At 47.1% G+C, this 12,061-nt stretch overlaps 1 protein-coding gene across 2 annotated transcripts in view; it reads left to right on the forward strand.

Annotated features, from left to right (window-relative positions):
* TOP3B (DNA topoisomerase III beta) overlaps positions 1 to 12,061 on the forward strand; it is a 68,169-nt gene that overhangs the window by 23,778 nt on the left and 32,330 nt on the right. For both annotated transcript variants that reach the window (XM_073675097.1, XM_073675109.1), the window contains exons 9-10: positions 4,666 to 4,756; positions 4,965 to 5,119. In XM_073675097.1, the coding sequence (XP_073531198.1) occupies positions 4,666 to 4,756; positions 4,965 to 5,119 (246 nt within the window). The remainder of the gene's footprint in view (positions 1 to 4,665; positions 4,757 to 4,964; positions 5,120 to 12,061) is intronic.

Here is a 12,061-nt window from a genome sequence, read left to right on the forward strand (position 1 = left end):
AATCTGCATCAAATCAATGATTGCCTTCAAAACAGCATCACAGAATCATTTCCTCTAAGTACACTTGCACACAGTTTTTGAAATAACTCAGCTGGGAGGTTGTTCCAAACATCTTGGAGAAATAACCACAAATCTTCTGTGGATGTAGGCTTGAGCAAATGCTTCTGTTTCTTCATGTAATCCCAGACAGACTCGATGATGTTGAGTTCAAGGCTCTGTGGGGGTCATATAATCACTTCCAGGACTCCTTGTTTTTCTTAATCTGAAGATAGTTCTTAATGGCATGGGCTGTACACTTGGAGCTGTTCTTCTACTGCAGAATAATTTTGGAGCTATTCAAACACCTCCCAGGTGGTATATTATGATGGATAAGTATATACCTGCATTTCTCAGCATAGAGAACATCAAGAAATGGGTAGCGTCAAAAACTGTATGTACTGTAAGTATACCTAGAAGACTTGATGCTGTTATGAAGAAAAAGTTTAGTCACAATATTGATGTGATTTAGGTTTCTCTTTTGTTCATTCAGTTTACATCTTATTAACTAATAAAAATAAACTGCAAACACTTCTATATTTAGAAGCATTCTTACTTTTGCTGCATTTTTCCTCGCATGCCTAAAACTTTTGCGCAATACTGTGTATATCTTACTTTTGTGCATTTACAGTACCGGTCAAATGTTTGGACACACCTGTTCATGCAGTGTTTTTTCTTGTACTTATTGGAATGTGCACATTGTGGATTCAGGCTGAAGGCTGTAAAAGAAATAAGAAGCACATAAGGAAAAAAGGATTAAAGAAACAAGTGTCAAAGAAACCAGAATATGTGTTAAACCTTAGATTCCTCAAAGTACCTCCCTTTTACTCTGATGGCAGCCTTATACCCCCCTTGGCATTCATTTAAGCGGCTTCATCAGGTAGTTACCTGAAGTATCTTTCCAAAAGTCTTGAAGAAGTTCATTGAGGTGCTGAGCGCTTGTTGGCTGCTTTACCTTCACTCTGCAGTTCAACTCATCCCAAACCATCTCAATTGAGTTATCTAGCGCAGCGCTCCATCCCTTTCCTTCTGGTGTGTTTTGGGTCATTGTCCTGTTGCAACACAAATGATTGTCATACTAAGTTCAAACTACGTGGGATGGCATGTCGTTGCAGATAGCTATGATCATAGCCATGCTTGATTAGTTTGCCTTGAATTTGGAATAAATTATCGAAAGTGTCACCAGGAAAGCACCCCCAAACCATCACACCTCCCCGTCCATGCCTCACAGTTGGCTTTACACATGTAGAAACAATCCGCTCACTTTTTATGCATGAGATGGTCGTTGGTTACTGTAAATCTCTTACATTTTGATTAATCAGACCACAGTACAGATTTCCACTGATCTAATCTCCAGTCCTTGTGTTGCTTGGCCCAAACAAGTCTCTTCTTCCTGTTTATGTTCTTTGCAGCAATTCAACCATAAAGGGCTGGATCTCGCTGTCTCTGGACAGTTGATGTTAAGATGTCTGCTACTGGATGTTTATGAATCATTAATGAAGGCTGTTGTCTGAGGTACTGTAGGTTTTCAGCTTCTGAAGCTAGTAACTGTGATGAACTTATCCTCTGCAACAGATGTAATTCTTGATCTTTCTTTCCTGGGCGGTCTTCATGAGAGCTAGCTTCATCATAGCAATTGATGGTTTTTATTACTGCCCTAGAGGATATCTTCAAGGCTCTAACAATTTTTCAGATTCTTTCCATATTCTGGCTTAGAACAGTTGTAAAATAAGGCTCGGAACTGTGTACCAACACTGCCTCTACAAAACGTACCTGATGATTGACAACACTTTTTGAGGTCAGTAATTTCAGAAATTATCTCTTGACTAGGGAAACCTGTTTATTGGAAGCCATTCCAGGTAATATGCTGTTGAAGCTGCTTGAAAGAATGCCAAGTGTGTATAAAGATGTCATAAGAGTTAGGAGGGGGGTACTTTGAGTAAATCCTAGGTTTAACAAACATTCTGGTTTGTTTCACACGTGTTTCTTTACGCCTTGTTTCTATATGTGTGCCTTTGTTGTTTTGCTGCCATCAGTCTGAATCTACAATGTGCAAAATCCAATAAGAGCAAGGAAAACCATTGCATGAACAAGTGTGTCCAACATTTTAAAAGGTAATGTATGTTCTGAAAAAATATCTGAATGCTTTGAAAACAAATGTTATATAGCATATTAGTATAGATTACATTAAATTTCAGGGTGTTAGGCTTGCTTTAGTTTTTTTCCATCAGCTTTCTATTCGTCTGTGTAGTGTAGAATGCAACACTATTCCATCCAGTAAAAAAAAAAACCTGATGTATCCATTATTTGTTATTTGGATCCATTAAAATTTATTTTTTGAAACCAGTATACCTCTTTAATTTAAAAAAAACTGCCCCACAAACATCAATCCAAACAGTGAACATTTTTAATATATACCCCCTTTAAATTATAACAGTTATTAGGGGAATGGAGGTGTAAATATAAGTGAACAGATCCTAAAGGCCTCACCTATAAAGGTAAACTACAATGGCATAGCCTTTTTAGAATACACACTATGAATGTATTTTATCTGTGTAGTATGCTTTTAAATACATTTAGTTAAACAGTCTCCTAAAAACAATCTGTCAGCAGGATTTCACACCCGGGTCTATTCATATGCGCATGTAACTCTTTCAAAGACAAGTCCAGCAATACCTTTACATGGCCAGTCCTTTCCTGTGTTGTTGAGAAATCAGCATTTGAATTGATATGTAAATGGCTAATGGAAATCTGAAGCCTCTGTCAGTCCAGCTCTATTCCTCACCCAGAACAGCCTCCTAGTGCTTGATTGACAGCCTCTATGCTGTGTGACTTCAGGCAAAGGAGTTGTCAGTCAACCAGGAAGAGGTGGCGGTGGGCGGGGAATAGAGCTGGAGTGACAGAGGCTTCAGATGTACAATAGCAATTTACATATCAATTTGAGCGTTGATTTCTCAGCATAGAAACAAACTGGCCATGTAAATAGTTTGGTGTGTGAAATCCTGCTGACAGATTCCCTTCAAAGTGTTGTCTGGGATTAAAAAAACATGGCTGCTTTTTTTTCTGATAAATCGCCACCCCTGGCTATGGGTTGTGTCTGGGATTGCAACTCAACCATGGTACTGAACTGCAATACTACAAACAACCCATGGTCAAGGGTGGATCTGTTTTGGAAAGAAAGCTACTATATTTTCTCTAATCCTGGAGAACTCATTTAATCACTAAATATTAAAGGAGTACTCCGAGGAGATAAAAAAATGTTTGTACTGTTCCTGCCCTCATACACTATAAAGATGAGATGGTCAGTGCAGTTTAATTACCTTTATAACCCTTGTAATTCCATGTGACAGAATCTGCTCCCCCTCCCATCTAGGTCATTACATCATACACTAAGTGCTGCTCCCCCTGTAAGGAACAGCCAGCCTGATAATAGCAGGAGGCGTGGCTGTTCCTTACAGGTGGAGCAGCACTTAGTGTATGATGTAATGACCTAGATGGGAGGGGGAGCAGATTCTGTCACATGGAATTGCAAGGGTTATAAAGGTATTAAACTGCACTGACCATCTCATCTTTATAGTGTATGAGGGTGGGAACAGTACAAAAAAATGTTATCTTCCTGGAGTACCCTTTTAAAGGGTCGTTCGAGCATGGGGAGGTGAGCAGCGCCATTGATGTAATGTCTACAGATATCTGTTGGGACACATGCGATCAGCAGGTCTTGTGTACTTGTCCAATTCATTGGTACAAGATGTAGGATTCCCATGTAGTTCGGAGCACTGAGGGTGTCTATGCCTAGACGTAATCAGTACCAGGAAAAGGCAGAAAATCCAGCTTCACAAACTTTTTAAAAAAATATATATATTTTTTTTCTTTATTAGTGAATAATAGTAATCCAGTGAAAAAAAATAGTTACAATTCCAAATTCAGAGCATGGCTGCAGGATACATTGAAAAGGCATAGTATAGATTTATGTTTCAGGTGTATAACACCCCCTTAGTCATGATAATAACTGGTCATTGCTGGTGCATTTATATAGTGGTTACATCCGGTCTGCCTGCTATTGGTACAAGATACCTACTGATTTTGCACACCTCCAGGCAGGTATCTGTGAACATGACATCATCAGCGGTGCTTGCCTCTCAATGTGATAGTAGGTGGTATCGGAATAGTCCATTAAAGTAAATCTGTCACCAGTAAATTGCAGTCCAAAATGGACGCTTAATGTTATAGAACAGTGGGAGTTGAGTAGATTGCTATATAGTTTGATACAATGTTCAGTATAACCTCTTTTTCAATCATTGAATCCTCTGACCTTTCCAAGACTTTCGGTCCAGTGGGCGGTCCGATCAGTGACTGACAGTTGTCTCAGTATGCACACTGATACAAAAGGAAGCTGTCACTCACTGATAGCCCCGCCCACTGGACTCAAAATCCTGGAAAGAGCACAGGATTAAATGATGAAAACTCAGTTTATACTGAATCTTTTCTCAAAAAAACGATATATCAATCTACTCTGCAAATTTTGCTTTATAACATGGAGCCTGCAGATTGGACTGCATTTCCTGGTGACAGGTTCCCTTTATCTAGTAATTACTGAGACGTATTTTTAATCAGATGTTTTTCTTGCAGGTAGAATCTGTCAGCAAAAAGGAGAAAGCGAAGCAGAGACCTCAGGCATTAAACACAGTGGAAATGCTGAGAGTGGCCAGTTCAGCTTTGGGTATGTTGAATGTATGAAGTAGTTTTTTTAAGACAAAGTATAGACCATGGATTGGAAATTGGCCACTTACCCAGATGACTGAACCATCTCATGAAGACTTTGGGACTTTGCTAAACTTGTTTCTGTGGCAAGGAGCTTGTGTTCTATTAAAAATGTTCATGATAATTATCTTCTCAGTGTGATATATAATTGTATCATGTTATTTCAGGTATGGGTCCTCAACATACAATGCAGATTGCAGAGCGATTATATACCCAAGGCTACATCAGCTATCCTCGCACAGAGACCACACACTATCCTGAGAACTTTGATCTGAAAGGGACCCTGAGGCAGCAGGCTAACAATCCATTCTGGGGCGATACGGTGAGTAAAACAAAGGGTAATAGTCTTTTTTAATGTTTTAGGCACTGTTCACACATTGTTTTCTGTGTTCAAAGCCCGTTATTGTATTAGGTCTCCATGATTGATGCATGATACTGGCATACACAATACTAAGCGTCCGCTGGAGTGGTGTAAAGCACTACTTCATTCTCAGGATGAGCTGAAGAGCATGTCACCAACTTGACAGTCGAAAGACAAATCTTTGCTAAGCTCTTTAGTTTCAGAGAAGTCTTAAAGCTACAGAATGCAGTGCTATTCCATATAGTTGGGTGCTCTCAACTTTATGGCAATTCTTTGGACACCCACTTGTATTTCACCGTGACTATTTACTCCTGCGCACAATAATTCCAATTAGACAACAAACAGTTTCAGATGAATTGAAGTAAAACTAGTTATATTTTCAAAAGTTGTCAGGTTCAGTTATGAAATAAGCCATTTCTTAATGATTTCCACCTCCTGAATTCAAATCTGACAATGACAATTTTTAGTTGGCTCTTGTTTTCTATGATATCAAAGAATTTTCCTTTTATTGCTACATATAATTAATGCATAAAAGTTTCAGTACTTTGAAACATTATTATTTTTGCTAATATAAAGATGCAGAATATTTTGTTATGCCAATTTTCAGATATTTATTTAGAGGAAACTTAGCAACAATTCAAATCACTAAAATATGTCTAAACACTATTGTGAATTATAAACAGTTACAGAAATTACACTACAAAATTTGGTCCTCATTCAGTGGCAACTCTTTTACTCTGTCGCCTCATTGGGGGACACAGGAACTTGGGTGTATGCTGTCTGTCCACTAGGAGGCTACACTAGGCTTAAACTGAAAAAGATTAACTGGTGGCTTTTCCTCTGCAGCATACACCACCTGAGGGCGTCAGCCATCTTCAGTTTTTGCTTAGTGTCGCAAGGAGGCACACCTAAAGATTTTTTACTCCATTTTTTTCTTCAATTTTTTTTCCACGGAGTTACAGACGAAGATAAGCGGGTCTCTAAAGAGACTCCCGGCATGGCTCCTTCCTCTGCCCCCTTCTAGGGGTGCACAGTTGAAGTCGAGATGTTTCCCTACCATGTCGCTCCTTCTCCAGCCCCTCGGGTGTTGGTTTGAAGTTGAGAGCTCCCTCCTTCCCCAATTCCTTTTGGTCTCTGGGTTGAAGTCGAGTGAGGATTACAGCCTCCTGACGGTGACGGCAGCACCCTCCCTAATCCCCCTTATGGGGGTATTAGGTTGAGACACCGCAGGTAGGACCTGTGCAGAGCGCTCTGCACCAACGCTCAGGGATCGCTGCTTGGCCGCAGAACCCTGAAGGACTGGGGGGCACAGTGCAGGCAGGAGGGCATTGCAGAGCATATGGGGTCAGAGAATACAGGCTGCTTACAGCTCTGTTTCTCTCCCGGCACCACAGCTAGTGGCCTTACAGGAACCCTTTCAGGGCTCCGTTTCAATACAGTACCCCACCGCCCTCCCTGCCATGAGAAACCGGGGGGGTCCGATTCATATCCGCGACCCCCCCGGACTATCGCGCTGGCCTGGAGCCCTTTTGGGCCGCAGTTATTAATTTAGTCCGCGGCTCTGCCTTGCCGAAGCTGCCGCCCACTCTCCGCCCCCGGGACTCCCCCCGGATGACCATTATGACACTGCGCAGTGTCATACAGGGGGCGGAGACTAACTGAAAGGGCGCGCTTTCTAACAGCGCTGCCGCCCTTTCAACGCTCCGCCCCCCTTCCTCTCCTCACTCCGTCGGCCATTTCAGCAGCAGATGGAAGGAAGGGAGACACAGTCATTACTAGTGGGTAGGCGGAGCCCACATAGGATAGAACACCTCAGATTAAAAAAGAGTGTTGACCGGCCCCTCCAGCTTGGGCTCCTCCTACTCCAGCTCTCCAGTCTAAAATTTGAGGTCACAGAGGATGGTCGCTGCTGGAAGCAGCTCCTCAGAAAAATTTTTTATTTTTATCGGACAGAGACTTGGACCCCCGTGGTCTTGAGGTCTCAGGGGTCTCAGCGCTGCTGGACCCCCACCCCTCCCTTGGCGGATCTGCATTACCCTTTGAGAGAGGTCCCTGCAGAACCCTGCCAGCCCCGGGGGATGAGGGATGCTTCCCTGGCGGGGACGCAAACCGCGCATCTGGGGTCACTGCGTTCTCCGCCCTGGGGGGAAGCTTGGGCACAGCGCCACAAATCCCTGGGGGTCCCTGTGGCGCTCAGCTGGGTGAGTACTCAGCATGTTAATGTGTTTAGAGTGCTTCAGCGGCTGCTGCGGCAGCCGCTGCTACATGTATTCAGGTGGTGACTTGTGTTTTTTTGTCCGCAGGTGGATGCCTGCAGGACATGGAAGCGGGGCAGGAGCGAAGAGCGGAGGAGTCGCGCGCGCTTTTTTTTTTTGAAGCCGGCGGGGGGCGTGGCTTCGCGCCTTCCCGGTCTTTCGCGGGCAGGAAGCGCTCTGAGCGCGCGCTTTCTCCTGCCCCTCCTCTTCCGGCTTCCCTCTCCTCACAGCGCGGCGGCCATTACTGAACGGCTTCCATCGGGCTCCTCACTCTCCTCTCCTCCCGACAGACCGAGGAACACTGCACCGCGGCCAGCTGGGTGAGTCGCTTCTGCCTGTCAGGGCAGAAGCTTAACCCCTCACCCCCTCAGCGCAGGGCACCTTTCTGAGGCACAATAAGGTGGCAGACTGTGCTGTCCTGCAGCTATTACCTCATATAGAGGTTCCTTTTTTTGTCTGGGGCTCGCACATCCTTTTCATTTCACAGAGGTTGTGGGGAGTCTGCGACATTAACCCCTTATTAGGTGGTTATCCCTTAATTGGGGGTCAGCTGGGGTAGCTCTCTATTTAAGAGCTTTAACCCTTCAGCTTTCTTTTAAGAAACCACACTGTCCTACTTACTGACAGGTTTAACCTGCCATATACTGTGTGAGGGCATGTCAGATCAGGGTCCAGGAGGTGCGGACCGTCTCCCAGGTCCGCTACAGGATCAGTCTCGCGTGTCTGACACGCAGGAGTCCTCGACGGCGTCAAGCGCAGCGGTCGGGGGTTTCGGTGATGGGGCAGTGGTCAAAATGGAGGCCCTCACTCGTTCTATTGATGGCCTGTCTGACCTTCTAGGTTATTGGGTGTCAGCTAGATCCTCTCATGGCAGGAAGCGCCACAGGCCGGTACTGCCCTCCCCGCGCAGCGACTCGGAGATCTCTGTTATGGAGGGTTCCCCTTCAAGCTCAGATGGGGAGATGTCCGATTCGGATAAGGAGGATCGGCAGGGGCACTCTGCCTCTTTTTTGGGCCGTGCAGAGGCTTTTATTGGAGCCATGAGGGAGGCGTTACAGTTTCCGGAGGAGGTAACTAGACGTCCTGGTAAGTCGGCCCGGATGTTTCAGGAGTCGCATAGGTCGCGCTTGGCATTACCATCTCTGGATGAGCTTAATGGGGCAGTGGAGAAGGAACGCCTGTGTCCAGATAAACGTTTTCAGGGGACACGGTTTTTTGAGGCACTGTATCCGTGTTCCACGGAGTTGATTGATAATTGGATTCCTTCTCCTGAAGTGGATGTCCCTTTATCCCAGCTTAGCAAATCCTCATTACTGCCTGTTAAAGGGAAGGCGAGTCTGCAGGATCCGCTGGACAGAAAAACGGAGATGGCGGCGAAATCCATCTACGAGGCCGCGGGTCATGGATTCAGAGCGGTGCTAAGATCCATGTGTGCTTGTAAAGCTTCCCTAAGCTGGTTGGACCGTCTACGGACGGCGTGGCAGGATGGATCCCCGCTATCCGAGGTGGATGGGCTTTTCAAGTTGTTGGAGGATGCGGCCTGATATGGCAGTGATGCAGGTTTGGATACCGCGTCACTGCTGTCCAGGGCGCAATCCTCGGCGGTCACAGTCAGAAGAGCACTGTGGCTCAGACAGTGGACCGGGGACGCGGTTTCCAAGCAAGGTTTGCTATCTTTAGCTTACAAGGGTGGTCAGTTATTTGGATCTGACCTCACGGAGCTGATTGTCAAGGCAAAGGCAAAAGAAGCTGCCTTACCACAGCGAAGAACTGTGGCTTCTGCGTCGGGCAGGCCTAGTGCCGGTAGTAGTCGGCGGCCCTTTCGGTCCAGGGGACGGTCCGGTCAGCCCTCTTGGGGATCGGGTCGTCCCTCTTTTTCAGGAAAAAAGGCTTCTCAGAAATCCCGCACTCCCTGGAAACAGAGCTTCCGTCAAGACAAGCGGGAAGCTGACAAAAAGCCCGCTAAGGCGGACTGACGCCAGGTTTTCACTGGAGGGCTCTCGAGTGGGGGGTTGCCTACTCCAATTCGAATCGACTTGGGCGTCCCGCGTTTCGGACGCCTGGGTGACGCGGGTTGTGTCAGCAGGCTACTTCATAGAGTTTCTTTCTCGACCCCCAGACAGGTTTTGCCGATCTCGCATTCCGTCAGAGCCCGAGCTAGTTGCCGCTCTACGGCAGGAGGTCGATTCCCTTCTGCTGAAGGGTGTGGTGGTACCGGTTCCGCCGGAGGACCGGGGAAGAGGGTTTTATTCAAACCTCTTTGTGGTCCCCAAAAAGGAGGACAAATTTCGCCCCATTCTGGATCTCAAAAGATTGAATCGGCATGTCCGCACCCGGAAATTCCGCATGGAGTCGCTTCGCTCGGTTGTGGCGGCCCTGTCACAGAACGACTTTTTGGTGTCAATCGACATTCGCGACGCTTATTTGCATGTTCCCGTCGGAAGGGCCCACCAACGCTTCCTTCGTTTTGCCATAGGTCAGGACCATTTCCAGTTTGTGGCCCTACCATTCGGGTTGGCCTCGGCGCCCAGAGTTTTTACAAAAATTCTGGCACCTCTCATGGCGATCCTTCGAAGACAGGGGGTTACGGTTCTTCCCTACCTGGACGACCTTTTGATTGTGGCGTCCTCAAAGGAGGAGGCGGTGACGGCTCGCAATCTATCCCTTCAGCTCCTGGAGGACTTCGGGTGGCTGGTCAATTGGAAGAAGTCGTCTCTGGAACCGTCGCAGTCAATCCTGTTTTTGGGGATGCATTTCGACACGGTACGAGCAGTGGTGTCCCTGCCTCCAGACAAGCAAGCAAGTCTTCTTCGACATGTACAGGTTATGAAGTCTTCGACAGCAATGTCCCTTCGAAGGTGTATGCGCCTTTTGGGTTTGATGGTGGCGTCAATGGAGGCACTTCCGTTTGCCCAATTTCATTCCAGGACTCTCCAAATGCTCATTCTGAACCGTTGGGATCGATCACAGGCTTCGCTGGATCGCAGTGTCATCATCTCCCACAGGGTGCGAGAGTCTCTAGAATGGTGGTTACGTCCGGAAGCGTTATCCCTGGGGAAGTCCTTCCTCCTTCCGAGGTGGTCGGTCATAACCACCGATGCCAGCCTGTCAGGCTGGGGGGGTGTCTGGAACGATCTCTGGATTCAGGGAGTATGGTCGTCGGAAGAGTCTGTCCTGCCGATCAACATCCTGGAATTGAGGGCGATTTTCCTTTGCCTCCAACACTGGACGGTCCCTTTAAACGGTCTGCCAGTCCGAGTGCAGACAGACAACGCGACGGCGGTCGCGTATATCAACCATCAAGGTGGAACGAGGAGCTCCAGGCTCATGATGGAAGTGTCTCGGATCCTGGTATGGGCCGAGGCCAAGGTGCCAGCCATCTCTGCGATTCACATTCCGGGAGTTCAGAATATCACGGCGGACTTCCTCAGTCGCGAGAAGGTGGATCCCGGAGAATGGAGTCTTCACCCAGAAATTTTTGCACAGCTGTGCTCTCGTTGGGGAACTCCTCAAGTGGATTTGATGGCATCAAGGTTCAACACCAAGTTACCGACGTTCATGTCCAGGTACAAGGACCCGAAAGCTGTGGCGGTGGATGCTCTGGTGGCTCCGTGGGACCAATTCGAGCTAATCTATGTGTTCCCGCCGATATCCTTACTTCCTCTGGTGTTGCGTCGGATCAGACTGGAAAGAGTCCCGGCTATGTTAGTAGCCCCAGACTGGCCAAGGAGGACGTGGTTCTCGACGCTGGTGTCGCTTCTGGCTGCGCCTCCACTTCCTCTCCCTCTTCGCCCGGACCTGTTAACCCAAGGGCCCGTTCGTCATCCGGACCTGAAGTCTCTGCGTTTGACGGCGTGGCTCTTGAGACCGAAATCTTGACTCGTCAAGGTTTTTCAGCCGAAGTCATTGCCACTCTGCGAGCTGCCAGGGGTCCTGCCACTACTAGGATCTATCACAAGACTTGGGAGGCCTTCTTTTCATGGTGTTCGGGTTCTTCAAGGAACCCGAGGATTTTTTCCATTCCCAATTTGTTGGCCTTTTTGCAGTATGGCCTGGACAAGGGTTTGGCAGTTAGCACTCTGAGGGGTCAGGTTTCTGCTTTGTCCTTGCTGTTTCGGAAGGCTATCGCCTCGCGTAGGGACGTTCGTTCCTTTTTTCGCGGGGTAACCCGTCAGTTTCCGCCCCGGAAGGCGCTTGTGTCCCCTTGGCGGCTCAATCTGGTCTTGGAGGCTCTTCAACATGGGCCTTTTGAGCCTATGGACTCCGTTAGCCTTTCTTTGCTTTCTTGGAAGGTTGCCTTTTTAGTGGCAGTCACCTCTTTGAGAAGGGTTTCTGAACTGGCGGCTCTTTCTTGCTCGCCTCCTTTTCTGGAGTTTCTCCCGGATCGCGTGGTGCTTCGCACACGGGGCGACTTTCTACCTAAGGTGGTGTCACAATTTCATGTTAACCAGGATATTGTGTTGCCCTCGCTCTGTCCGGAACGGAGGAATGCGAAGGAACGGGCCTTGCACTCATTGGATTTAGTGCGGGCTTTGAAGTTCTATTTGTCTATTACTCAAGGTTTTCGGAAATCGGACTCTCTGTTTGTGATTCCAGCAGGTCGTCGGCGTGGTCAACGAGCTTCCAAGGACACTATAGCTCGATGGAT

This window comes from Phyllobates terribilis, unplaced genomic scaffold (assembly GCF_046119375.1).
Source record: "Phyllobates terribilis strain yellow unplaced genomic scaffold, ASM4611937v1 Scaffold_1__5_contigs__length_1240528914, whole genome shotgun sequence".
In the NCBI taxonomy this organism is placed as follows: Eukaryota; Metazoa; Chordata; class Amphibia; order Anura; family Dendrobatidae; genus Phyllobates; species Phyllobates terribilis.